Genomic DNA, 25,730 nt, shown 5'->3' on the forward strand with positions numbered 1-25,730 from the left:
GTTATCACCAGAAAAACTGCTTGGTAGAAGGAGTGCCATATTTATTAGGATTGAAAATGTACTTTGTATCGGGTGTCATTATCAAGCAGCGATAAATCAAATCAGCAATCTTAAATCTGTGAATATTAATTTTTAAATTACTCAATTTTTTTTCTCTGCAGCAAAAAGTATTTAACACAGAAGAATGTTGTGGAAAAAGTGAGCACAAACTTATCCCAAGGAAAGGTAAGTTTTTATACATATATCAGTATATTTCACCCCTTTTATAGAAGTGCCTTATTTGGACTCGTAATTCCATTCAAGGCACTGGCCATTACACCATTTACCATTAACTGTCAAGTAATTGATGTGCACCTGTTCCTTGATTTCAGCACGCCAGTATGCTGGAGTGCTCGTGCCACATCATCTCTTATCTGGCTGATGTGATGAATGCCTTGCGGCAAAGCAGTGGCCAAGGCACCTCAGCCATGCTGATGGAGGGAGAGGAGAAGGCCATGGAAGTGGACTCGGACTGGGTGGAGGAACTTGCAGTAGAGGAGGATGATTCCCAAGCAGAGGACTCTGTGAGATCTCATCCCCTTATGTCTCCCCTTTATATGCCATGATTTGTAGATGCTCAGCATACAGACCCGAACATATAATGCTTTGAAATGTGTTGTGAAAACTACTGCATTGTACTTAACATTAATCTAATCTACAGTTTTTAACAAATAGAAAAGACAAACGATAATAGAACCACCCCATCTCACCAATCTCTGGACTATAGACTATAAAACATCTAAATGTACTTTGAGAGATTTCTTTAGTTGTCGTTTTCCTGCTGCAGGTTGAATTAGAAGGAAAATCCCTCTGGTTGAGGTGCACAGTATGCTTCTTAGTCTAGATCATGGCACTGTCCAGCAGAACAAAAAGGACGAAAATAACAGTAATTTTCAAAGGCAGTGTTAAACAATTTCTTTATCCAGATGCCAGGACTTCTGCTTGGGCTAAAGGGAACAATGCATCTTGACATGTTTGTTGTTGTTTTACAGGATGAAGACTCACTTTGCAACAAACTCTGCACCTTCACCATTACTCAGAAGGAGTTCATGAACCAGCACTGGTAAAGAAAAGTTGATTGTTCCCTGGGATTTTGGTTTTATTCTTGAGTCAGACCATGAGTTGGTTCTTTTCATCCTGATCAAGTTAAAGGGGTTTCAGCAGGTCATGGGACGCTCTACAAACTACAAGGCTGTCGCACATGAATCCTTTAATAACCCAGAATAAACAGGGTTATTGAAGATCCTACATACAATAGATTTACATGAATCGTAAAAGTTGTATAATAATCGGTTGCTTATAGTGAAGCCAAGTAGAGAAGTTCACTTAGTACTGATTAAACTGCTTCGTTGTAATTTCTCAACACTTTGTTTTATTTGTTTGTTTCCGTCATGCACATACATAAATTAGATGCGGATGGTCGTGAGTTAAAATGCCTTTATGTAGAAATCTAGAGTCTTGTCCTGTTCCCTTTCATTCTGCAGGTACCACTGTCACACCTGTAAGATGGTGGATGGGGTAGGTGTGTGCACAGTGTGCGCCAAGGTCTGTCACAAAGACCATGAGATCTCCTATGCCAAATATGGCTCTTTCTTCTGTGACTGCGGTGCCAAAGAGGATGGCAGCTGCCAGGTGAGACCGAATACCTCAGGTCATCATGGGAAAAGAACAACAGCGGTAACTTTGGCTTGCAAGTCATTCTCCCATTGACTTCCATTCAGTCATTTCATTTGTTCAGTGTCATAGCTAGCCCACACCTGTGGCCACAAAGAGAGATAAATCATATTATTAATGTCTGTCAACAGTTTGTTTACTGAAAAGGCCAGCTTTCCTAGTTAATCTTAAAACAATGAATGTGCATGTGATGATGAGCAAACCATCAACTACATTTTACCTTCAGTCAGTTAGCAATGTTTTGTTTGTCTTTGTGTCAATCTTGTTATTACAATGGCTAAAATTAGTTTTGTTCAAGGAGGTCACAAAGTGAAGGTTTATGGAATTGGCATACAGCAAATTCCAAATATGAATACAGTTAATAATTGCTTCAGGAATATCATGGAGTCCTTTTGAATCCATGATTTTGTTTACCTTTTGAAGGCTGTTCAGTAAGCCTCCAACCAGCACGATCACTCTGACCTTCCTTTTGACTAAGAATATACTCCACGATGTGGAGGAGCTAGCAAAGTGAACACAAAAGCAGGTTATCCTAATTGTAGAGAAGCTAAGCAAAAATATGTATTGTGTCTTATTTTTTTTTGTATGTGCTGCCAGTTGTATGCGCATATCAACAATGTTGCTATTCTCACTCCTCCACTTTGTGATGTACTATCCACAGGCCTTGGTGAAACGCAGCCCCAGCAGCGGCATGAGCTCCACCCTGAAAGAGTCGTCTGCGTTCCAGAGTGAGCTGCGTATGCCTGACAGTGCGATCCGCCACCAGAACGCATCGCCCTCGGACAAGGGCAAGGTCACCATCTGTGATGGCAAACCTGGAGACGAAGACAGACCCAAGAAGAGCAGTGTGTGCAAGAGCATTGAGGGCTGCCAGGAAGAGTTGGTAACACAAGTGGTGAGAGAAAATATAATTTCCGTGTGCCTTATTGTTTGCTCAAGACTCAAATGACTTCAATTGTGCAACGAAATGCAGTTGTCCATATATTTTAGATTTCAAGCTTTTGGCTCTCTTTCTCCACTACAGATGGGATCGTCAACTGCGGCAGTCATACTAGAGATGCTCATGTTTCTCATGGAAGCCATCCAGACCAACTTCCAGCAGGCGTCAGCAGTGGGAAGCAGCAGCAGGGCTCAGCAAGCACTCAATGAACTGCACACTCAGGACAAAGCTGTGGAGATGACTGACCAATTAATGGTACGAAGACCTGTTTAATTTGGAGTGGTTAGGAAAACCCACTTGCTTAAATCTGGATCCTTTCTGTAAATCCCATCATAAACTACATTGTATGTAATTCCTGTGCTCTTCCTCAGGTGCCCACGCTCGGCTCTCAGGAAGGGGCTTTTGAGAACGTGAGGATGAACTACAGTGGTGACCAGGGACAAACTATACGCCAGCTCATAAGTGCACATGTCTTGCGTCGTGTTGCCATGTGTGTCCTGTCGTCCCCCCATGGCCGCCGCCAGCACCTTGCAGTCAGCCATGAAAAGGGAAAGGTAAGCTTCATAAACCAGTTAGTTGAATCCTGTAATAATGATATTATTATACAATAATAACAAAAAGCTTGAGTGGACAATCTTCTTTAGAACTTGCTTTGAAGTCCACAGTTGAATTTAGTTTGTTTGGTTTTTGTTGAGGTAACTCAATTACCTGTGGAATGGAGCACCGCTACCAAACAAAGCTGCACTAATGCCGGACGGTTGCAAATACTTTTAGAATGAAGGCAGACATTGACCTTTTAATCGTCCAATCATTCCATACATTAAAAACTGTGTTGCTGTCAACATTCTATGAATGTCATTGGATAGATTTTAAATGAATATAAATAATACATTTAACATAAAGCTTATTTTCTATTGTTTTTTTCCACGTTCTAACTGCCTTCTCAGTCATCGGCAGTCTGTATTTCCTTTTTTGTTTGAACACCAGATGACCCATTTCTCTCTCTCCTCTTCACAGATAACAGTTCTGCAGTTGTCCACTCTCCTGAAACAGGCCGACTCGAGCAAGAGGAAGCTAACACTGACCCGTCTGGCCTCTGCTCCGGTCCCGTTCACTGTCCTCAGTCTCACAGGAAACCCGTGCAATGAAGATTACCTGGCTGTGTGCGGCCTCAAGGTCAGAAAGCCAGCTTCTTCTCAGTTTAAGATTGTTTTGTTTAGTGTGTGTTTTCTAATCCCATAGAGATAACAATGTCTGCATTTTGCTTTTGAGATAGAGACCACAAGCAAGTTACCCTAAATCCTAATCATGGTGGAATTCAGAGTAGCTGTTCATGCTAATATTAAGTAGCTTTAGAAGTACTTTTTTAATGAATTACTGCTATTAAGGAATTTGGTATTTGACTGTTATTTTTGTCGTTCTTTCATTTTTCTTCCAAGGACTGCCATGTACTGACTTTCAGCAGCACAGGCTCAGTGTCGGACCATCTGGTGTTGCACCCTCAACTGGCAACTGGCAACTTCATCATCAAAGCTATTTGGTTACCAGGCTCACAGACTGAACTTGCAATCATCACTGCTGACTTCGTCAAAGTAAGTATTAAGAGAATAAACACTTTGTACGTACCTTTAGAGTATTACCTATTACTGGTGATCTGATTGAAATTATCCATTGCTTTTGGAAGACACTCTAATCATGTGACTTTGATTATTCTGCTTTTTGCAGGGTAAAAAAACACTTAATAATACTTCCTTTATTTGTCTCCCTTGCCAAACAGATTTATGACTTATCAGTGGATGCGTTGAGTCCCATGTACTACTTCCTGCTCCCAAGTTCCAAGATCCGCGATGCTACCTTCCTGTTCAACGAAGAGGGGAAGAACATCATCGTCATCATGTCTTCAGCAGGTTACATGTACACCCAGCTCATGGACGAATCCAGCAGTGCCCAACATGGCCCTTTCTATGTCACCAATGTATTGGAGATAAACCACGAAGACTTAAAGGTAAGCAGGACGTAAACTTATGCAGTGGAATTATTCCCTACAGTGCATTCCTGCTCTCATCTTTTGCAACAGATTGATTACATGTTAACACAAATTCTTTCCGTGTGACTCCAGGATAGCAACGGTCAGGTAGCCGGCGGTGGCGTGTCTGTGTACTACTCGCATGTGCTTCAGATGCTTTTCTTCAGCTACAGCCAGGGAAAGTCCTTCGCTGCCACAGTAAGCCGCAGCACCACCGAAGTGCAGAGGCTCTTCACCATCAATGTCAAAGGGTAACGCTTCTTCCACACCATACACGGTTTCTTCACTTGCACCTGCCACTGCACTGGGTCTTGCAAATGTAATGAGTACCTGGACGAGCTAACCGTGTCTCCATCTCGCTCGCCTTCCCGCCGTCTTTAGGTCTAATGGCGGCAGCAGTAAGGTATCGCCTGCTCTGTGCCAGTGGTCTGAGGTCATGAACCACCCGGGCTTGGTGTGCTGCGTGCAGCAGACAACTGGCATACCGCTTGTCATCATGGTCAAGCCAGACACCTTCCTCATCCAAGAGATTAAAACTCTGCCGGCAAAAGCTAAGGTAAGGGCCCCTTACTGTACTGACGTGGAAGCAAATATGATAATTAAGCTAGAAATTAACATTAATAATTTAATCTTTTCCCCAGATTCAAGATATGGTAGCTATCCGACACACTGCCAGCAATGAGCAGCAGCGTACGACCATGATTCTTCTCTGTGAGGACGGAAGCCTGCGGATCTACATGGCCAACGTGGACAACACGTCTTACTGGCTCCAGCCCTCACTGCAGCCCAGCTGTGGCATCAGCATCATGAAGCCGGTCCGCAAGCGCAAAGCCGCTGCCACTAGTGAGTAAAGGCCAATTCTTTTTTCATCTCCAGAAAATTAAGCAAATGGATTCCAACACGCATGATAAAAACAGCCTGAACTCTGAGCATCACACTTAGACATTAGCTACTTTTGCCAAAATACCGTGTTCTCAATTTTCATAAAGAATTCTGTAAACACATTTAGTAGCTTCTCAGGAGCGTTCTCAGTGAACCAGTAGTGCTCACTCAAAAACAGAAAAGTGAGGGATTGTGTTTGTTGCTTAAACAGCATATGCTGTGTGCCTTGCAAAATGTTCATATTGTAATACAAGGATTTTACTTTCAGCCACTCGGACCTCCAGTCAGGTGACTTTCCCAGTGGACTTCTTTGAACACAACCAGCAGCTGACAGAGGTGGAGTTTGGTGGCAATGACTTGCTGCAGGTCTACAATGGACAGCAGATCAAACACAGGCTCAACTCCACTGGGATGTATGTGGCCAACACAAAGGTAGGGACATTTTAATAGAATTATTCTCTGTTAGAAAAGGTGCAAGAGACTGCTGGGCTTTTTTTCTTATGTAATGAATGAATACTGGCAGGCAAGCATGTGTTTGTTTTATGGCTTTTTACTGTAAAAGCAAAAAATAAATACAAGTCATCAAAAGGATTGTACAAACATTTTGCACACTGTGCTGTCTTAACAACTTGTTGTATGCACTGGTGTTAATGGGCTCACTTAAATCATTCTAGTATAGGTTCAAAAGTACTCACTGTCTACAAGTATACATGTGTCTGTAAATATACATGTCATATACCTGCACCTGTTTTGAAGCTTTAGTATCGTTTGCCCACCGCTGTGCAATTTAACGTGCTGTGACGCTGAGTACTTAAGCATTATTATGCATCCAGACTAAATGGAGCTTTTTTTGCTAAAACAGCCTGAGGCCGTTAATACTGTTTATACTGTAGTTGTACTGGTTTACTATTAGATCAATTGCGTAAACCCCAACACATGTTGTGATTCTGGTTGTTTTCTCCTAGCCTGGGGGATTCACTGTGGAAGCGGTCAACAATAACAGCTCAATGGTGATGACGGGCATGCGGGTGCAGGTGGGCACCCAAGCCATCGAGAGGGCTCCTTCCTATGTGGAGGTCTTTGGCCGCACCATGCAGATAAACCTGACGAGAGCCCGGTGGTTTGACTTCCCCTTCATCAGAGAGGAGGCCCTGCAGGCGGACAAGAAGCTGTCCATCTTTAGTAAGAGCAAGAATGGGCGATGATGATTACATCTGGCAGATAACCTCACCACTATCATTCATGTTTATAACTTATTACTTCATAAATCATTTTTGTCGTTGATTTTGCTTCTGAATGACCTTAAAATACAGAGGGACGAATTCACAAAAGGATTGTGTGGCGTTTGCTGCCGGTAAACTTGCAAAAATAAGACACAAAGAAAGCCCGTAATGCTCAAAGCACTCACAAAGGGTGAAATGCACCCAAAGCTGCACTGCCAAGCAAATATCCTCTTTGTGCTCCTGCGCTCTTTGCGTATATTTAAATGAGGTAGTATGCATACATTTGTTGCAACATTGGCCCCTTTCTATGCAAATGAGCCTCACTGCCATTCTCAAAGATCAGTGCAAATAGTCACACTCGGTTATAGTGAAATTAATAGCGTCTTTAGAGAGTGGGTGGTCAGTCAGGGACTCTAGCCCACAGTCTGAACATTTATTTTTTCTTCTCTCTGCCATTGTACTCACGCAAACATTTATACTTTGCCACATGGATAATTCCAATCAGATGCACTTTATGGGCATGTTTGCGCTGTAATATTAATGGCGCAATATCTCTTGTGAGTCAGAGATAGTGGTTGCAAGTGATGCGGAATTCTTGGTGCAGCGAGAATTCAACTGCTGCAATCAATTCTTTGTGAATTCTCCCCACAGTAATATAGCGCTGTTCCTTCAAGATGGCAGAAGTAAAATGTTAGTTTATTTTTTGGTCCAATCTCTGTCTCTGAACTAGATAATGAATGAGCCTCGTGCATTTATTACAATAGCTAACCTCCAAGCAAACATGGTGGGTGTGAAGATATTTATTTAGCTCTAAGCAGTTTCGTTAACTTGTATCACATTGAATTTGCTGCAGACTGTTTAGAAACCATTGTCTGATGCAGTTTCCTCTTCCTGCTCTTAAAGTTGGAGCATCTGTTGACCCAGCCGGAGTCACCATGCTAGATTCAATCAAGATCTACGGTAAAACCAAGGAGCAGTTTGGCTGGCCTGAGGAGCCACCGGAGGACTTCTCCTCCGCGTCGGTTAACAATGTCTGCAGTCCCAACCTCAACCAGGGCAACGGCACCACTGACGGAGACATAGCCACCCCGACCACCACCAGCGGCACCGTGCTGGAGAGGTATGAGCTTTCCACTTGGGTTTCATGACGTCAAACACAAGTTGGCATTTGCACTTCTCAATCACGTGTAGTCCAGTTAGCCACACTCGTGATCTGATGAGATAGCGTTACCATTTATTTGTCTTTTGAATGATCTCGTTTATGCAAATTATATGTGAAACCTTTTATCTACAACGTCAGATTTTGCCATATTGTTAATGTTTATCCTTTTATTACGTGTGGGCAAATCAATAAGCAGTATTGTTTATTATAAGATTGTATTTGATATGAAGTGTGATAAGTTATGGTATTATTTTTTTAGATTAGCCAAATCATTGCTGTAGTTTCTCAATTGGTTTTGCATGAAATGATCATAATAGTAATAGATGTTGTAAATATACATGTTTAAATACTGTGATAGATGTGATATATTTTATCCATATCGCCCACTTCTAGCATATCGTTACCCTTCATGTGTCCAGCTGTGTAGTTTTAACAATGGGGGTGGTGTTCTCTGAAGAGGATTTAGTGCATGGCTATCGTGATGTCATCTTTTCTTGCATGCTTCTCTTTTGTTCAATGAATCATTTAATTTCACTTGTTTCTTTCTGTGATCCTCACACTTTTTTTTTTGTTCTTTTTTTCTTTTGCTCCCAAAAATACAATAAAAAGTTGTGAAACTGAGTCCTTATCAACCTTGGACCGGTTAGTAACTGCCTTTTCTCTGCTTGTTTGTATGGTTTTGTGCACGTGTGCTACTTTGTGTGTCCATGCCTGAGACTGTGAACATGCCATGCACCATCTCCACACTTGTACAACAACTAAATGTGTTTTTTTTTTTCTTGACAACATTTATTCTTGCACTCAGCATTGTTTTGGCATTTAAATCAGCACAGACTGCACCAGGTTCAGATTTGCTTTATTTCTGTTTAATTGGCTGATTTAAGGCTAAATCTGCAGTTGGAGCGGTGTTGATCTTCTTTCTTAATTCCAGGTTGGTAGTCAGCTCCCTTGAGGCATTGGAAAGCTGCTTTGCAGTAGGTTCCTCCAGTGAAAAGGTAAACTGATGAAGATATTTTTTCTTTGTTGCCTTTAAAAGTAACAACACACTTGAATGAAAAATCCTCATCTGCAGGGAGCACTGTTGACTGCATGTCTTTACCTCTGTAGGAGAAGAATAAGGCTGCAGCGCTGGAGTTGGCCACTCTACTCCTGTCCATGCCGACCCCATCAGGTGTGCAACAGCAGACCAAGGGACTTCTTGCCAGCCTGCACACCAGTCGAACCGCCTACCACACACACAAGGTAAAAATATCATCCAATGTGTCAGACTATACTCCTTCATGCACATGGTGTAGTTTATCAACAGTTGATCTATTTAATGTATACATTTCAGAGCAGTTTGTTCGGAACTGAGCCCTCAGAAGTGCAGAATAATATTAGAAACCGAATTCTAAGCGCTCAAGTAATTTTGGGTGTTACATGTTGTGCTCATCTTCGACGTTACTTGTGAATAATACAACACATACAAACACTCTGCCTCCCTCCCATCAGGACCAGTCCCTGCTGAGTAACGCAGTGCAGTGTCTGAACAGCTGCAGCCGTGAGGGGAGGGACCTCGACCCCGATGTCTTCCAGAGACTCGTGATCACAGCCCGCTCCATTGCAATCATGAGACCCAACAACCTGGTGCATTTCACAGAAACTAAGTCACTACACCATGACTCTGGTAAGAGGCTCTTCTGCTGGTGACGAATGTTGCCCAAGGCTAGGGAATAGACATTTGTTTAAAGTATTTATATGGTTACATAATTACACTTTCTGTTCTCATGAGTTCATGATTAACAGATAATGTCTCAATGTTCTCCTGAACAGCTGAGCTAAATAACCTAAAGGTTTCATTTAAAACTCATTCACGTTCTTCTCTTCTTAACCAAGAAATGACAGACGATGGGCAGAAACATGTGGATGGTGAAAGCTGTAATTTCATCACCCAGCTGATGAATAACTTCTGGAAGCTCCATTCCCTAAAACCAAAGAACGCCTTTCTTGCTCCAGCTTGCCTGCCTGGTAAGTTCTTTGGGGCCGCAACACACAAGTACAATGACTCAGTATTAAATGTATATAGATAATCTTAATAACTAATGTGATCTTGAAAATTACATTGTCAACTCACATTTTCATGTTATGTAGAACATTTACATTTGTATTCATAATGTATACGGTCTATATGTGATGATTAGATTTTGGTACTGCCCTCCTGATTCAAAACAAGGCTCTGAGTGTGATTGTTCTGTTCCTCTAACTAAGGCCTAACTCATGTGGATGCAACAGTCAATGCCTTGGTGGACATCATCCATGCATACTGCACATGTGAACTGGATTACATCAATGTAGCCTCCAAAATCTACATGCAAATGTTACTGTGCACAGTAAGTATAGTACTTATATTGATCACTAGGCAGTTCAAACTTCATGTATGTACCAGGAAGCAGGAAACCCCTTACTATAATTTGCAGTTAGGATATGAATTGTTGCATGGAATACTGTATTTAAAAGCAGTACAGTCAGACTGTCTTTTGGGAACCGTTCTGAATTTAATCTAATTTCAGGACACAGCTGTGAGCTTTGCATGTAAGCAGGCTCTGATCAGAGTGCTTCGACCAAGAAACAAACGGCGACATGTGACTCTTCCATCTCCCCCACGCTCCAACACACCGATGGGTAAGTCTTCACAAGCTTTTCATACAAAGCCTCTGTTTGTATACTGTTAGGTTACTTGGGTATTCAAACTTATGAGTTGGTCTTACAAGGCATTAGGACAATTACACTTTTAAAAGGTTTTCAGCATACGCATTCTATGCATGCTTTGTGTACGTAAAACCAAACTGAATGTCAAAACCAATAATTCAAACCTCTGCTGAGGCTCCAATGACCACAAGTTGATTCAGTTCTGTTAAATTTGTTGGTTGATTTCCTTTATCAGGAGACAAGGATGATGACGACGACGACGATGCAGATGACAAAATGCAGTCATCGGTGCTGACCGGAGGAGAAGAGGGCAGACAGGAGAGTCAGGAGCAGAGTGAAGTGGACCATGGTGACTTCGAGATGGTGGTAAGCAAACAGGGCCAATGAGGTCTGTGGGTTATATCTGACATCACTTCTTTATTGTTAACATTGTAAGAGGAAACTGGCACTGGTCGAGCAATCCTCTGCACCCGTCACACAAAAACAATAAATCATTTGCTGTATAAGATAATATACCTGATCTGAATAATCCTGTTTTTAGTCAGTAATGATGAACCAGATAATAAACATGGTTTAGTTATGTTTGATTTTCTCAAACACAAATGCGTCAGAAAGACCACTGATGAACTCATCCTCCAAAGAGAAATGGAGCAGCCACTGATTGTGATAGAAATGCGTGTTAAAGAAATAAAAAAACACGTTTTTGTTTATCTGTCTCTTCAGTCAGAGTCCATGGTCCTCGAGACGGCAGAGAATGTCAACAATGGAAATCCATCTCCTCTGGAGGCTCTGCTGGCTGGAGCTGAAGGTTTCCCCCCCATGCTGGACATCCCTCCCGATGCAGACGATGAAACTATGGTAGAGCTGGCCATTGCGCTCAGCCTTCAGCAGGATCAACAAGGTAAGTTGCCAGAAAATGAAAATGAAGCAATCATTCTGTGGTAACCGAGCCTCGGAGTCCCACTCGACACTTTGGACACTCTCCCTGTCTGTGATGAAAGACTTCTCAAAGGTCCAGAAACAAGTTGTTTGAACCTAAAAATCTGGCTAAAGGACAAAAGGGAAGCACTGAGCAGTTAATAGGGATTGTGTGAGTTCATACCACCAACACAATTAACACATTTTAGCAAATAAATAACCATTACTATAGCTCTAACACTTGTCACAAAAGTGAAACTTGCAGGTATTGAAACGCTCCTACAACTGAATAAAAAACACATTAGTCCACCTTATTGTCATGAACATGAGTCACCCGAATTTTCTACTCTGTAAAGTGTAGTGTTTCACCCGTATAAATCAACCAATTTTGGCATTAGGTCATTGTTTACCTCTAACGGTTGACCAAACCTTTATCAGGTGAAGCATCACTTCAGGAGATCAATATCTTTGCGCTGCTAATGTAGTATTTAACGTAGTACATATCTTTTCACATTTGTAGGCAGTAGCAGCAGTGCCCTTGGCCTTCAGAGCCTTGGCCTGTCTGGCCAGGCCCCAAGCTCCTCTTCACTGGATGCTGGCACCCTTTCAGACACCACCGCATCAGGTAAAAAGAGTGTGTGATCAGCAGGAAGCTAGGTTTTTATATCTGCAAGGTCACAGTGGCTAGTCAAGTTCAAAATCTTTTTTTTTTTATTACGTTTTCCAAAATCGTACAGTGTGTGTTTTGTGACCATTGATAATATTCCATCTTGAGGCTGATGATCTAATGTGTGGCACATGTTGTGGTCTTAGTTCACTATTTCAGAATTTTATCCTCGCTATGACTCCTCGCTATGACTATGACTCGTTCGCTCTAGTAGGTAGTATATGGCAGTTTGATGTGCATTGAATGTACTGCATGCTTTACACGTAGTTGGTGCACAAGTCAAACCATAATCCTCTATCCCGGCCAGATGACTGCGGTATATTGACTGTTATATTTATTGCTATGATTTCAGCCCCGGCATCAGACGATGAGGGCAGCACAGCTGCCACTGACGGCTCCACGCTGCGGACCTCCCCAGCGGAGCATGGCGGCAGTGTGGGCTCAGAGAGTGGAGGCTCTGCAATCGACTCTGTAGCGGGGGAGCACAGTGGTGGGTGATTTCAGAACACAATCAAATGCGATATAAAAATGTTTGTGTGCTATCTTGATATTAAGAATGTTATACATGCTATAGGGTTATAACCTATGATGCTACTCATTAACCTGCATTTATTATTTTGAGAATCATTTTAAGAAGCACATATTGCTTTTTCACTTCAAAACATAAACTCTTATTGTATACATTACCATGTTTCCAGTTTGCTTAGTTGCAGTTCATGAATGTGTGTGTGTGTGTGTGTGTGTGTGTGTGTGTACAGTGTCAGGACGCAGTAGTGCATATGGGGACACAACAGTAGAGGGTCACCCTGCGGGTCCAGGCAGTGTGAGCTCCAGCACCGGAGCCATCAGCACCACCACAGCCCAGCAGGAAGGCGAGGGCTCAGAGGGAGAGGCAGAGACCGAGGGAGACATCCACACAAGCAACAGGTCAGACATCCCGAATGCCAAGCATGAGTTTATATCAAGTCCAGAGGCTGAAGTTTAAGCTCTGCTGACAACAAACATCTTCCTGTTAAGACCCCAGCGCTCTCCCATCCATGGCCACCACCATGACCATGGGGAGGAAAGAGAATTGGGAATACATTTTCTTTAGGGGAGCAGTTTTTCATCATAAAAAAATACCATATTGTGTTAAAAATGTTTTTATTTTATTTTAGGCTACACATGGTTCGTCTAATGCTCCTGGAGCGCTTGCTTCAGCACCTCTCCCAGCTCCATAATGTCGGTGGAGTCCAAGCCATCCCTTACATGCAGGTCATCCTCATGTTGACCTCTGACCTCGATGGCGAGGATGAAAAGGATAAGGGGGCCTTGGATGAACTCCTGTCACAGCTCATTGCTGAGCTTTGCATGCACAAGAAGGTAACCACTGTCTCCTTGTGATGACTCTGACTTGGTGCGTCTTTGTTTTACTTAATCCATGTTATTCCTCTGCAGGACGTTTCTAAGAAGAATGAGCGTAGCGCCATCAATGAAGTTCACCTGGTCATCATGAGACTGCTCAGCGTCTTCATGTCTCGGACAAAGTCTGGCTCCAAATCCTCCTCTGAGGTACTCGCTCTTTCTTTTCTTAATGCAGTTCTCACTGATTTCACTAAAGGCTATCAGTTAAATATTTGAATACAGTAATACATTTAAAAAAATGTAGGAGGCACCTTATTCAAATGTGTTAAAACAAGTAGAACACCAAAGTTAGTTCAAAGCCACCTCACAGTGCCCATAAAAGGTGCTTCTATAGCTCACTTATCATTATCTATGTGACTCAATTTCTAAATGGACAGCTTTTTACTTCAAAACTAAGTTGCGTGTATATTGTACTACATGGTAGGTGCACCCTCTTTCTCTCTTCCAGTCTTCCTCGCTCATTTCCAACGCCACAGCGACTGCCTTGCTCAGCCTCGGTGCTATCGACTACTGTCTCCACGTGCTCAAATCGCTCCTGGAGTTCTGGAAGAGCCAACAAGGCGAAGAAGAGCCTGCGGCCACCAGCCAGCTCCTCCGCCCACACACAGCCTCCTCTCCTCCAGACATGAGCCCGTTCTTCCTGCGCCAGTATGTCAAGGTAACGGATCTTTATCTGTACAACTTGAGAAAGTTATTTTTGCAAAAGGAATATTGCTGTGAGCTGACTCTGTTGCTCTCGCCTTTAGGGACACGCTGCGGATGTGTTTGAAGCCTACTCCCAGCTATTGACTGAAATGGTGCTCCGGCTGCCGTATCAGATCAAGAAGATTGCTGACACCAACCCACGTATCCCACCTCCTGTCTTTGACCATTCCTGGTTCTACTATCTGTCTGAGGTAAGGGTTCATGAATTGAGTGTATTTACTTGATTGTCCTTTTCAACCTCTGTCTACACAAAAGACGTGGATACAACCCCTTAATTCGGTCTCCCTTTTCTCCTCAGTATCTGATGATTCAGCAGACACCGTTCGTCAGGAGACAGGTCAGAAAGCTGCTGTTGTTCATCTGCGGCTCAAAGGAAAAATATCGTCAGCTGCGGGATCTGCACACTCTTGACTCCCACGTGCGCAGCATCAAGAAGCTCCTGGAGGAGCAGGGCATCTTCCTCCGAGCTGGTGTGGTCACTGCCACATCTGGCTCAGCTCTACAGTATGACACACTCATCAATCTGGTGAGTGTCCTCTCAACATCAACGTCATTAAGACTACTCATACAGAGGATGGAGATTTCTTTAACTTTCTGTGTTGTAACTTGCTTCTCTTGGTGCAGATGGAGCATCTGAAAGCTTGTGCTGAAATTGCCACTCAGAGGACAATCAACTGGCAGAAGTTCTGCATGAAGGATGATTGTAAGTTGTTTCAGATCAACTTTTGACTGGAAACAAACCTTTAAGGTTTAGTCGTAGGTTTTAACTAGTTTGTGTTTCTTTTCCCTCTTTTTTTTAACCGTTTCTCTTCTCTGTCCAGCTGTGTTGTACTTCCTGCTCCAGGTCAGCTTCCTAGTGGATGAGGGAGTTTCCCCAGTACTTTTGCAACTGCTCTCCTGTGCCCTGTGTGGCAGTAAGGTGCTGGCCAGCTCTTCCTCCTCCTCTTCATCATTCTCGGGAGGAGGCTCCAGTAGTGCTGGACAGGCAGGAGCTTCTCAGTCCTCTCAGAGCAAGTCCTCCAGTAAAAAGAGCAAAAAAGAGGACAAAGAGAAAGACAAAGAGGGTGAGACAACGACACACCAACTCCAACTTCATTCTAGTTCTTCTTGTTTAACACACATTAAATGCTGGAATATGCTTCACCACCCAATGAACCTGCACAGTATATTTGGATACCATGGATAGTAAGTGCTAGATTCTTAACTGTGTTGTTTCTTTTCGGACTGACCACAGGTGATGGAGTTGGCAGCCAGGAGGATCAGCTGTGTATGGCTTTGGTCAGTCAGCTTAACAAGTTTGCAGACAAGGAGACACTGATCCAGTTCTTGCGTTGCTTCCTGCTGGAGTCAAACTCCTCTGCTGTGCGCTGGCAAGCCCACTGCCTGGCACTTCATATCTACAGGTACTAAAGATAACTAACACATTGAGACATAGATAGAAAATGTAGTCCAAAGCGCCCAAAGCGAGCTGAATTTACACAAGACAGCCTCTTGTTGAGTTGTAGCACCCATGAAGAAAAGCATAAATACATTACTTAATGGTGAAATCCTTGACGTGTGAATCTCTCTGTAGGAACTCCAGTAAATCTCAGCAGGAGCTGCTGCTGGAACTGACTTGGGCCATCTGGCCCGAGCTGCCTGCGTATGGCCGCAAAGCTGCCCAGTTTGTCGACCTTCTTGGATACTTCTCACTCAAAACCCCTCAGACAGAGAAAAAGGTCCGTTTGAAGCCCTCACAAGTTACGGCTGTTCTTATTTTTTGTAAAGTTAGTGTCATGAATTCAGATCATAAACTCTGACTTTGGAACTATATCTCTTGGTGTTTGTAATTTTGCCCAACAATGAGATTTGTGAGTCTTATGCGGGATTTGAGTCCTTGCATGGCTGTGTAGTCTCTTCATATTTGTCCCAATAATTGTTTTATGCATTTGACAGAACATTGTTTGTGAATGTTTTATTGTGTCTGGGCTGTCTTGCTTAAAATACAATAATTTGACACAGGAATGCCGAGACTTTTCATGATTAATGATTCTTAATGAATCTTTGGGTTAAGAGTTAGTTTCCATTATGTATCGCTCAGAGTTCTTATCCTGGATACCTAAGCCTATTTATCATTCAGCAAAACATAGATAAGACAAAGAGAATGCTGCAAAGTGTGTAAAATAGTTTGAAATGTTTCTGTCTTTTTGTTCCAGCTGAAGGAGTATTCCCAGAAAGCTGTGGAGATCCTGAGGGCACAGAACCATATCCTGACGAATCACCCCAACTCCAACATCTACAAGTAGGTCAACACAAACGCGCCATCTTGTCGCAAGGAGAATGCAATTTAAAGTAGTGGACATCACTTGCATACAAATGTAACGATTTGATGTTTTCTCCTGCAGCACTCTGTCTGGTTTAGTGGAGTTTGATGGATTCTTTCTGGAGAGTGACCCCTGCTTGGTGTGCAACAATCCAGAAGTTCCCTTATCGGTATGTGCAACACAACTTCCCTAAATAGACACAACCTCCAGCCATAAAGTACACAAGATGTTTAGCTGATACATTTCCATCGCGAGTGTTACACATTTCTAAGGTTGCATTGGTTACAATCAGTTTAACTATGGTTTGTTTTGGATTTGTAATTCAACAGCTAATACACGGTGTGACAGGCTTAAGATGCTTACATGTATATCTATACTACTATTATTTGTAAACGAACCATGGCGAGCTACAAATATGCAGACAGAACAAGGACAAGTCATGAGAATACTCTCCATAAGACCGTGCTTTGTCACAGTCTACTATTGTTTCAAACATTGTCTTGTTTGTCCTCCAGAACATCAAACTTTCATCGATCAAAGTGGACACCCGTTACACCACAACACAGCAGGTTGTCAAGCTCATTGGCAGCCACACCATCAGCAAAGTCACAGTGAAGATCGGTGACCTCAAACGCACAAAAATGGTCCGCACCATCAACCTCTTCTACAACAACAGGACTGTACAGGCTATTGTGGAGCTGAAGAACAAGTACGTTCGACATTTAGTTAGCAGCCGCTTGCCACAGTTTCCCTCTCACTTGACCGCATGAAGTAAAAGCTTTCAACTTAACTCTGTTTCTAGGCCTGCTCGTTGGCACAAAGCTAAGAAAGTTCAGCTGACTCCGGGACAAACCGAGGTGAAGATCGACCTTCCTTTACCCATCGTCGCATCCAACCTGATGATCGAGTTCTCCGATTTTTACGAGAACTACCAGGCCTCCACTGAGACGCTGCAGTGCCCACGCTGCAGTGCCTCTGTGCCGGCCAACCCCGGGGTGTGTGGCAACTGCGGTGAGAACGTGTATCAGTGCCACAAGTGCAGGTGAGCAGCACGTTTCCTCTGCAGGTCGGAAAAAATCGAGGAAAGTGTGGAAATGATTGGAGACTTTGAAGTTGATTGTATTTGTAATTGGTTGTTGTCGTCTATTAGGTCTATCAACTACGATGAAAAAGACCCCTTCCTGTGCAATGCCTGTGGCTTCTGCAAATATGCCAGATTTGACTTCATGCTATATGCAAAACCTTGCTGTGCTGTGGATCCCATTGAGAATGAGGAGGACAGGAAAAAGGTAAGCAGCCACTCTTGTGTGAATAAGGAAGAAGGTTGCTACTTCAAAAGAAATCGGCTCGCATAGCAAATCTTAAGTTTTGTCCTTAATTTTTGCTGAGGAAGTAGATCTGCATCACTATTCTACACTGTGCATCTGTTAATCTTTGATGTATTATTTTCCTGCAGGCTGTGACCAACATCAACACCCTGCTGGACAAAGCGGACCGGGTCTACCACCAGCTGATGGGCCACCGGCCCCAGTTGGAGAGCCTCCTGTCTAAAGTCAACGAGGCCGCACCAGAGAAACCACAGGTCAGACACAAGAGCGGCCCGAGCAGTCATTTCATGAGTCGAAATTAAGGCATGAGTAATGTGAAGGAGGTCTCTCTGATCATATTTGCTGTTAACTGAAATGTATGCGGTGCACAGTTTCTACTGAAAGACTTTGATTGCAGCTGACCAACAGTATTGGGCTGGCAGTAATACTTCATGTCCTTTTCATTAATCCCTTTAGCAGAACCTCAGGTCATCGTGGTAGTAACAGTATTTTTGTGGACTTGTGTACATTGGAAATGTTGATTGTGCTATAATGTTCTCTTTTCCTGTGTTGCCCTCAGGATGACAGTGGAGCGGGAGCAGGACTTGGTGCGTCCTCTGCTAATGTGAACAGATACATTCAGCAGCTGGCTCAAGAATACAGCGGAGACTGCAAGACGTCATTTGATGAACTGTCCAAGATTATACAGGTTAGAGAGGAAAAAAATAGTTAATTCTCCTAGTAACTGCATTTGTTTTTTCCCTCCTGCTCACACATAACACTGGCCTCTCTTGTTGGTACAGAAAGTGCTTGCATCACGAAAAGAGCTCCTGGAGTATGATCTGCAGCAGAGAGAGGCTGCCACCAAGTCATCCCGCAGCAGCAGCAGCCACCAGCCCACCTTCACCGCCAGTCAGTACCGCGCTCTCTCCGTGCTGGGCTGCGGACACACCTCCTCAAACAAGTGCTACGGCTGTGCCTCAGCTGTCACGGGTCACTGTATCACACTGCTTCGCGCGCTGGCCACTAACCCAGCTCTCCGGCAGATCCTGGTCCTCCAGGGTCTCATCCGTGAACTGTTTGAGTATAACCTGCGGCGCGGTACAGCGGCCATGAGGGAGGAGGTGCGCCAGGTGGTCTGTCTCCTCACCAGGTTTGTCCCTCCCCCATCTTGTGGTTAAGTAAAAGTTGATACATTTCCAAAACTTGAACTCTGTGGCTAAAGCGTAGCACGCAACTACAGGGTCGTTTGTGGCCTTTAGGGAAGTCCTTAACAGACGTTTCGCTCCCTCAAGGAACATTTGTTATGTACATGACTTCAGGTTCTAATGCTCAGTAAGGTGTTGGAATGAGAGCATGCACTGTACATTAATTCTATGCTTGTTACATTTAACTGTGTATGTGTACAGTGTATTGCAGTGGTAATTAATCACTCTCTCTCTCTTGTTTCCTCCCATATTATCTTGCTTCAGAGATCATCCTGAGGCCACCCAACAGATGAACGACCTCATCATTGCCAAGGTGTCAGCTGCCCTCAAAGGCCACTGGGCCAATCCAGACCTGGTACGTCCTCTTACAGGTTCTCTTACACGCCCTCTTACACGCCCCACTGGGATCACAAGAAATTGTGACGGAAGCATTGGGATTCTGTCAAAAAATCTCATTTTTATTTAAACAGCAGAGCTCGTGGATTTACTGGTTTAACTTTGTTGGAGAATTTCACATTTTGATATGAAGGTGTCTTTGTGTTTTCAACAGGTTAGTAATCTGCAGTATGAAATGCTGCTGCTGACAGACTCCATTTCAAAAGAGGGAGGATGCTGGGAGTTACGATTGCGTTGTGGTAAGCCTGATTTCCTAAACTCATCCACTCCAACAGTTTCAGAGTATCAGTTTCTCATGCCTTTTTCAGATTGCTGTCTTTGGCCTTAAGTCCCTTTCTTGTGTGTATTGTTGCAATTCTGTGTATGACATTGGTCTAGTTAACAAACAATATAGTGCATCACAATACATCCTGTACATTCATTTAGCTATCAGAGCCTTAATTATATTATGACTGGTCAGTTTTTTGTCTCATGGCATTGTATTTTTCTCCTGCTAGCCCTCAGTCTGTTCCTCATGTCGGTCAACATAAAGACGCCTGTCGTGGTGGAGAACATCACTCTCATGTGCCTGAGAATCCTACAAAAGCTGATCAAGCCCCCAGCTCCCACTAGCAAGAAGAACAAGGTAAATATGATAATATTATTATATTATAATAATAATATTACAAATGCAGTGTCTGTCAGCTACCACTTGCTTGTATCGCGTTCCCTAACACAACAGTATACGTTTGCTTTTGGTTCTAGGATGCTGCTATTGAGTCCCTGACCACAGTCAGGCCCTACAGTAATGAAATCCATGCCCAGGCCCAACTCTGGCTCAAGAAGGACCCCAAAGCATCTTATGAGGCCTGGAAAAAGTGTCTCCCAGCCAGATGTGAGCACTGAGTCTTAATAAATACACATTATAGAGTGCAGCAAGATGGTTCTCCTATTGTTTTTCAGTGAAATAATATAATGTTGTGATGATAAGCTTGTCACTGTTACGTTTGTCTGATAACCACAGGTCAGGACAGTTTGTCAAAGCCTCAGGGGAAAACTGAGTTGCGAAGGCAGTACCTGTTGGAGAAGTATGTGTGGAAGTGGAAGCAGTTCATGAGGTCCAGAAAAAGTGACGGCCTCTTCCCTCGCTTGCTCAAACTGAGCCACAACAACTGGCTGCGACAGGTAAACATTTTTTTAAATACTGTTTTGTTGAAAGTACGATTAGTGTTCTGCGTGTTGTTGTAATTAGTGTCAGAAGTGCAGATATCAGTCAGGAGAAAATGTGATACATCTTATAGCTTATTGTTTTACAAACCTGTTAAATTCATATTTTTGACTGAAGTTGTATTTGTTGCAGGTCCTCTTCACACCAGCCACTCAGGCAGCCAGACAGGCAGCTTGCACTATTGTGGAGGCCTTAACAACAATCCCCAGCCGCAAGCAACAGGTCCTGGATCTGCTCACCAGGTACGAGCCTCCAACAGAAAAACTGTTAAAATATTCAACTAATATCAAGAAAAGAAAATGGTGGTGTGGAAACTCAAAGTAGGTTTGAGCACTTTGGTGTAAAATACTTACTGTGTGTCTGTGTGTGTGTGTCTGTGTGTGTCAGTTATCTGGATGAGCTGAGCGTAGCTGGAGAGTGTGCGGTGGAGTACCTGGGTCTGTACCAGAAGTTAATCAAGCCGACACACTGGAAGGTTTACCTGGCGGCCCGTGGAGTCCTGCCCTACATCGGTAACCTGATCACGAAGGTAATGGCCCGAAAGTTCAAAACAATTTTAATTTATAATAACATCAAACGTGGTAATATCTGTATGTTCCACTGGTTTCCTTAAATATATAAGAAGTGACATGCAGTGAAATAAACTTCTTTAACTATATTGTGCTTTTTGTACTTTTCATTACATAAATTCAGTTTCATGACATCAACTGTTTGATATCTATACTGTCGTCATATATGAGAGTAGAGGTATCATATGTCTGAATCATACTTGATGCAAATAAAACTGGATCTTTACATTTTTCAATTGAAATTTCAATTCTCTGTTTAATTGTCTGTTCAGGAAATCGCCAACCTGCTGTCTCTGGAGGAGGCGACACTGAGCACAGACTTGCAGCAAGGCTACGCCCTCAAGAGCTTGACTGGTCAGTTTCAGTTTGTCTGAACATGATGCATATTACAAAGTACTGCAGGGTTTAGACGAGACTTTCAACGCCATTAGAATAAATAATAGATGGTTTGAATACCTCAAGTTAATTTCACGCTGATTAGTTTTGTAATGTTTTTGCTTTTTCTTGAATATTCAAATGATTTGTATGCGTTCGGGTTCCACTGCAGGATTGCTCTCTTCTTTCGTGGAGGTGGAGTCCATTAAGCGGCATTTCAAAAGTAGGTTGGTTGGCACAGTGCTGAACGGCTACTTGTGTCTGAGGAAACTGGTGGTGCAGCGCACCAAGCTCATCGATGAGACTCAGGACATGCTGCTGGAGATGCTGGAGGACATGACAACAGGTCTGTACCGATTCAAGTTCAACAGACGTGATTATCTAAGATTATGTCACAACTTGTTCCAACAACTGCTCCAATCACAGTCGGGAAGAAATTGTAAATCTTGCTGTGCTGTTCGTAGGTACTGAGTCTGAAACCAAAGCCTTCATGGCAGTGTGCATAGAGACTGCCAAACGGTACAACCTGGACGACTACAGGACACCTGTGTTCATCTTTGAGAGACTGTGCAGCATCATCTACCCGGTGAGTTCCCTTTACCCCGCTGCATTTCAGTTAGAAAAGTCCTTCACAATCATGCTCTAAAATGCAGCGTCGCCGTCAATGTGTCTTCATCTGGCACTTTTGTTTCATCCTCTGTGTTTAGGAGGAGAACGAGGTGACAGAGTTCTTCGTCACCTTGGAAAAGGATCCTCAGCAGGAGGACTTCCTGCAGGGCCGCATGCCAGGAAACCCTTACAGCAGCAATGAGCCCGGCATCGGCCCCCTAATGAGGGACATCAAGAACAAAATCTGCCAAGACTGCGACCTGGTGGCGCTTCTCGAAGACGACAGTGGCATGGAGGTAGAATGTGCATTTTATTAAACCTCCATCCGCTACATATTTACTGCATATTTATTTCATACAATTCTCAATGGTTTCTCATTTAAATCTAAAAGCTGACTAGTTATAAGACATTTCTTTGATGCCTCTCTCTTTTCCTCAGCTTCTGGTAAACAACAAAATCATTAGCTTGGATCTGTCGGTGGGCGAGGTCTACAAGAAGGTCTGGTGCCCTACAAATGAGGTAAGAGTCCTCGTGAGTGTGACAGTGAATGTTTGATTAAGAGCTTTTTGAATTGTTCCAGTGAAACTGAAGTTAAGACATCTTTAGCTTCTGTTATGATTTCAAATGTTTGATGATCAAACCGCACTTCACCATTAGAGTATCATAGTAGCTAACAGAGTGACATGGAGAGAGATAGGAAGATATATGAGATGTGTTTTTGGAATGGCCAGAAATGTTGTTTTCATTTCCAAAACAATGTGGTTGAGGTGTAATTCAGTCAAAGGACAGTCTGTGATTTTCTACCGGCGCTGTGTCACTGCAGTGCTGGTAGTTCACGCAGACGAACGTCCGCCAGATGACCAAAACAACCTTTTTTCATCTGCATGTCCTGGTGGGTGGGTGGATGGGTGTGGGGAGCAAACAGTCTTTTGTAGCTCTATATCACGCTAAACTCTAAACCCGCCCATTTTCTAGCGGCTACATTTCACTTTGAAATACATCCCAGTACTGAAGCTAAAGATGCTCAAACTTCCGTTTCACAGGGACTTTAAATGCCTACAGCTCTCTTAATAGCTGTGTAATAACACCTTTACTGTTAGTCATGGAGCTTGCTGGCTTTTTTTCTCCAAGGGTGAGCCAATGAGAATCATCTATCGAATGAGAGGTCTGCTGGGAGATGCCACTGAGGAGTTCATAGAGTCTCTGGACTCGACCACAGGTTAGATTTACAATTAATGTACAGTAGTGTTGTCCTAGATATCGCATATATTAATGCTGTTTAAACAGTGTGTAAGCCAGTAGCCTCAAGGACCTGCTCTTTGCCATCACAAGGGCAGAAATTGAATGCTTAATGTCTCATCTCAATTGAGGATTATTATTGTTTTTTATCTCACCATATCACAGATGAAGAGGAGGATGATGAGGAGGTGTACAAGATGGCAGGAGTCATGGCTCAGTGTGGAGGACTGGAGTGTATGCTCAGCCGCCTCTCTGGAATCAAAGATTTTAAACAAGGAAGACATCTTCTCACTGTAAGTCCAAAGATTCATCTTTGTTTGCTTTCTGACCTTTAAAGCATATTGAAATGTTTTTAAATTTCAACTGTCGAATATAGAGTATGAATATAATTCGTTTTAGTTTGGGAAGTCTTTTCCCGCAGCAATCCCTAGAAACGCAGCAATCCCTTGTGTAGTCCCATAAAGCGTGACGAGTGACGCGTGTTCATCTGTCTCACTTCCAGGTTTTGCTGAAGTTGTTCAGTTATTGTGTAAAGGTGAAGATCAACAGGCAGCAGCTGGTCAAACCGGAAATGAACACACTCAACGTCATGCTGGGAACTCTGAACCTGGTGAGTGTTAACTGGTGCAATTTTGTTAATCAAATTCAAATTGCAGTGCAATGCGAGGCTTTCATAATACAGTTTATCAGTTACTTTCAGTGTTATAAGAAACATTTGAATGTCTATTTCCCCCTCAGGCTTTAGTGGCAGAACAGGAGAGTAAGGACAGTGGTGGAGCCTCCATAGCGGAGCAGGTTCTGAGCATCATGGAGATCATTCTGGACGAAGCCAATGCCGAGATTTCAGAGGACAAGGTAAGCATCTAGACCAGGTTCAGCCTTCTGACGAAAGAACAAACAGACAAACGTTTGACTTCATCAGAAGAGAATCAAAACCTGTAAATATTCTTTCTTGTAACTGTAAATCAAATGGACACTGGTTTGTCTTTTGCAGGGTAACCTGCTGCTGACAGGAGACAAAGATCAGCTGGTCATGTTGTTGGACCAGATCAACACTCCGTTTGTGCGCTCCAACCCCAGCGTGCTGCAGGGTCTGCTGCGCATCATCCCGTACCTGTCCTTTGGTGAACTGGAGAAGATGAGGATCCTGGTGGAACGTTTCAAACCATGTTGCAGCTTTGACAAGTGGGCATCACTCTGCTTCTACGTACAAATATAAACACATTGAAGTTTTTAAACTGTTGGATGGATTGAAACTTTTACAGCTAAAAGAGTTACATTATGAAACCACGCCGATCATTTCAGATGCATTTGTGCCACTCTGAGAACCACACCTCTTCCGAGAGTGTTTATGACGAAGGAGAATTGACTGCTGGCTTTGTTTCCTCAGGTACGACGAGGAGCATAGTGCAGACGACAAAGTGTTTTTGGATTGCTTCTGTAAAATCGCTGCTGGGATCAAAAATAACATCAACGGCCATCAGCTGAAAGATCTCATTCTCCAGAAAGGAATCACGCAGAGTGCACTGGACTACATGAAGAAACATATCCCCAATGCCAAAAAGTAGGTCTCCTTACATCTCCCAAGCTCCCAGAGATAGTCTATCAATACCTTTGATATAATTCAATATATAGGTGCTTAATTGACTAAACCATTCTTTTCTGGTTCTCTCTCATCAGTCTGGATGCAGATGTCTGGAAGAAGTTCCTCTCCAGACCAGCTCTACCCTTCATTCTCAGATTGCTTCGTGGTTTGGCAACCCAGCATCCCCCCACACAGGTACTAAACATTATATGTGTTAATATTACATCGTTGATGTTGCCATGTATGGAGGGAGCATGAGAAAGCCATTTAAACCCGTTAGACACAGCTAACGTGACTTCTTGTCTTCTGTTCAGGCGCTGATAGGCACAGATTCAATAACCAACTTGCATAAGCTGGAGCAGGTATCCAGTGATGAAGGCATCGGCACGCTGGCGGAAAACCTTCTAGAGGCGCTGAGGGAGCACAGTGATGTCAACCTAAAGATTGACGCGGCCCGCAGCGAGACCAGATCTGAGAAGAAGCGCATGGCTATGGCCATGAGACAGAAGGCCCTGGGAACACTGGGCATGACGGTACTCTACTCCTCTTTTATCCAACTTTTCCCTTTTCTCCATTTAGTTTGTCTTCACTTTGTTTAAATGGT

At 43.3% G+C, this 25,730-nt stretch overlaps 1 protein-coding gene across 4 annotated transcripts in view; it reads left to right on the forward strand.

Annotated features, from left to right (window-relative positions):
* ubr4 (ubiquitin protein ligase E3 component n-recognin 4) overlaps nucleotides 1–25,730 on the forward strand; it is a 47,696-nt gene that overhangs the window by 18,241 nt on the left and 3,725 nt on the right. For 2 of the 4 annotated variants that reach the window (XM_079175123.1, XM_079175124.1), the window contains exons 33-96: nucleotides 162–225; nucleotides 372–563; nucleotides 1,032–1,102; nucleotides 1,524–1,716; nucleotides 2,375–2,608; nucleotides 2,738–2,908; nucleotides 3,025–3,207; nucleotides 3,671–3,829; nucleotides 4,093–4,245; nucleotides 4,431–4,658; nucleotides 4,773–4,930; nucleotides 5,061–5,235; nucleotides 5,321–5,522; nucleotides 5,830–5,993; nucleotides 6,527–6,743; nucleotides 7,688–7,904; nucleotides 8,878–8,941; nucleotides 9,054–9,188; nucleotides 9,438–9,612; nucleotides 9,822–9,953; nucleotides 10,194–10,315; nucleotides 10,496–10,607; nucleotides 10,870–11,000; nucleotides 11,358–11,535; nucleotides 12,073–12,177; nucleotides 12,572–12,709; nucleotides 12,978–13,146; nucleotides 13,377–13,581; nucleotides 13,657–13,770; nucleotides 14,072–14,281; nucleotides 14,370–14,519; nucleotides 14,627–14,854; nucleotides 14,953–15,031; nucleotides 15,150–15,392; nucleotides 15,563–15,731; nucleotides 15,902–16,046; nucleotides 16,524–16,609; nucleotides 16,713–16,800; nucleotides 17,147–17,340; nucleotides 17,434–17,673; nucleotides 17,782–17,920; nucleotides 18,088–18,213; nucleotides 18,519–18,647; nucleotides 18,742–19,091; nucleotides 19,411–19,501; nucleotides 19,697–19,781; nucleotides 20,040–20,167; nucleotides 20,287–20,416; nucleotides 20,546–20,706; nucleotides 20,882–20,991; nucleotides 21,137–21,278; nucleotides 21,591–21,672; nucleotides 21,866–22,039; nucleotides 22,158–22,279; nucleotides 22,401–22,598; nucleotides 22,741–22,821; nucleotides 23,434–23,521; nucleotides 23,707–23,834; nucleotides 24,044–24,151; nucleotides 24,280–24,396; nucleotides 24,536–24,726; nucleotides 24,932–25,105; nucleotides 25,222–25,321; nucleotides 25,441–25,659. In XM_079175123.1, coding sequence (XP_079031249.1) covers nucleotides 162–225; nucleotides 372–563; nucleotides 1,032–1,102; nucleotides 1,524–1,716; nucleotides 2,375–2,608; nucleotides 2,738–2,908; nucleotides 3,025–3,207; nucleotides 3,671–3,829; nucleotides 4,093–4,245; nucleotides 4,431–4,658; nucleotides 4,773–4,930; nucleotides 5,061–5,235; nucleotides 5,321–5,522; nucleotides 5,830–5,993; nucleotides 6,527–6,743; nucleotides 7,688–7,904; nucleotides 8,878–8,941; nucleotides 9,054–9,188; nucleotides 9,438–9,612; nucleotides 9,822–9,953; nucleotides 10,194–10,315; nucleotides 10,496–10,607; nucleotides 10,870–11,000; nucleotides 11,358–11,535; nucleotides 12,073–12,177; nucleotides 12,572–12,709; nucleotides 12,978–13,146; nucleotides 13,377–13,581; nucleotides 13,657–13,770; nucleotides 14,072–14,281; nucleotides 14,370–14,519; nucleotides 14,627–14,854; nucleotides 14,953–15,031; nucleotides 15,150–15,392; nucleotides 15,563–15,731; nucleotides 15,902–16,046; nucleotides 16,524–16,609; nucleotides 16,713–16,800; nucleotides 17,147–17,340; nucleotides 17,434–17,673; nucleotides 17,782–17,920; nucleotides 18,088–18,213; nucleotides 18,519–18,647; nucleotides 18,742–19,091; nucleotides 19,411–19,501; nucleotides 19,697–19,781; nucleotides 20,040–20,167; nucleotides 20,287–20,416; nucleotides 20,546–20,706; nucleotides 20,882–20,991; nucleotides 21,137–21,278; nucleotides 21,591–21,672; nucleotides 21,866–22,039; nucleotides 22,158–22,279; nucleotides 22,401–22,598; nucleotides 22,741–22,821; nucleotides 23,434–23,521; nucleotides 23,707–23,834; nucleotides 24,044–24,151; nucleotides 24,280–24,396; nucleotides 24,536–24,726; nucleotides 24,932–25,105; nucleotides 25,222–25,321; nucleotides 25,441–25,659 — 9,766 coding nt within the window. The remainder of the gene's footprint in view (nucleotides 1–161; nucleotides 226–371; nucleotides 564–1,031; nucleotides 1,103–1,523; nucleotides 1,717–2,374; nucleotides 2,609–2,737; nucleotides 2,909–3,024; nucleotides 3,208–3,670; nucleotides 3,830–4,092; nucleotides 4,246–4,430; nucleotides 4,659–4,772; nucleotides 4,931–5,060; nucleotides 5,236–5,320; nucleotides 5,523–5,829; nucleotides 5,994–6,526; nucleotides 6,744–7,687; nucleotides 7,905–8,877; nucleotides 8,942–9,053; nucleotides 9,189–9,437; nucleotides 9,613–9,821; nucleotides 9,954–10,193; nucleotides 10,316–10,495; nucleotides 10,608–10,869; nucleotides 11,001–11,357; nucleotides 11,536–12,072; nucleotides 12,178–12,571; nucleotides 12,710–12,977; nucleotides 13,147–13,376; nucleotides 13,582–13,656; nucleotides 13,771–14,071; nucleotides 14,282–14,369; nucleotides 14,520–14,626; nucleotides 14,855–14,952; nucleotides 15,032–15,149; nucleotides 15,393–15,562; nucleotides 15,732–15,901; nucleotides 16,047–16,523; nucleotides 16,610–16,712; nucleotides 16,801–17,146; nucleotides 17,341–17,433; nucleotides 17,674–17,781; nucleotides 17,921–18,087; nucleotides 18,214–18,518; nucleotides 18,648–18,741; nucleotides 19,092–19,410; nucleotides 19,502–19,696; nucleotides 19,782–20,039; nucleotides 20,168–20,286; nucleotides 20,417–20,545; nucleotides 20,707–20,881; nucleotides 20,992–21,136; nucleotides 21,279–21,590; nucleotides 21,673–21,865; nucleotides 22,040–22,157; nucleotides 22,280–22,400; nucleotides 22,599–22,740; nucleotides 22,822–23,433; nucleotides 23,522–23,706; nucleotides 23,835–24,043; nucleotides 24,152–24,279; nucleotides 24,397–24,535; nucleotides 24,727–24,931; nucleotides 25,106–25,221; nucleotides 25,322–25,440; nucleotides 25,660–25,730) is intronic. The other 2 variants (XM_079175125.1, XM_079175126.1) reach the window with 1 other exon arrangement.

This window comes from Pholis gunnellus, assembly GCF_910591455.1.
Source record: "Pholis gunnellus genome assembly, chromosome: 2".
Taxonomy (NCBI): domain Eukaryota; kingdom Metazoa; phylum Chordata; class Actinopteri; order Perciformes; family Pholidae; genus Pholis; species Pholis gunnellus.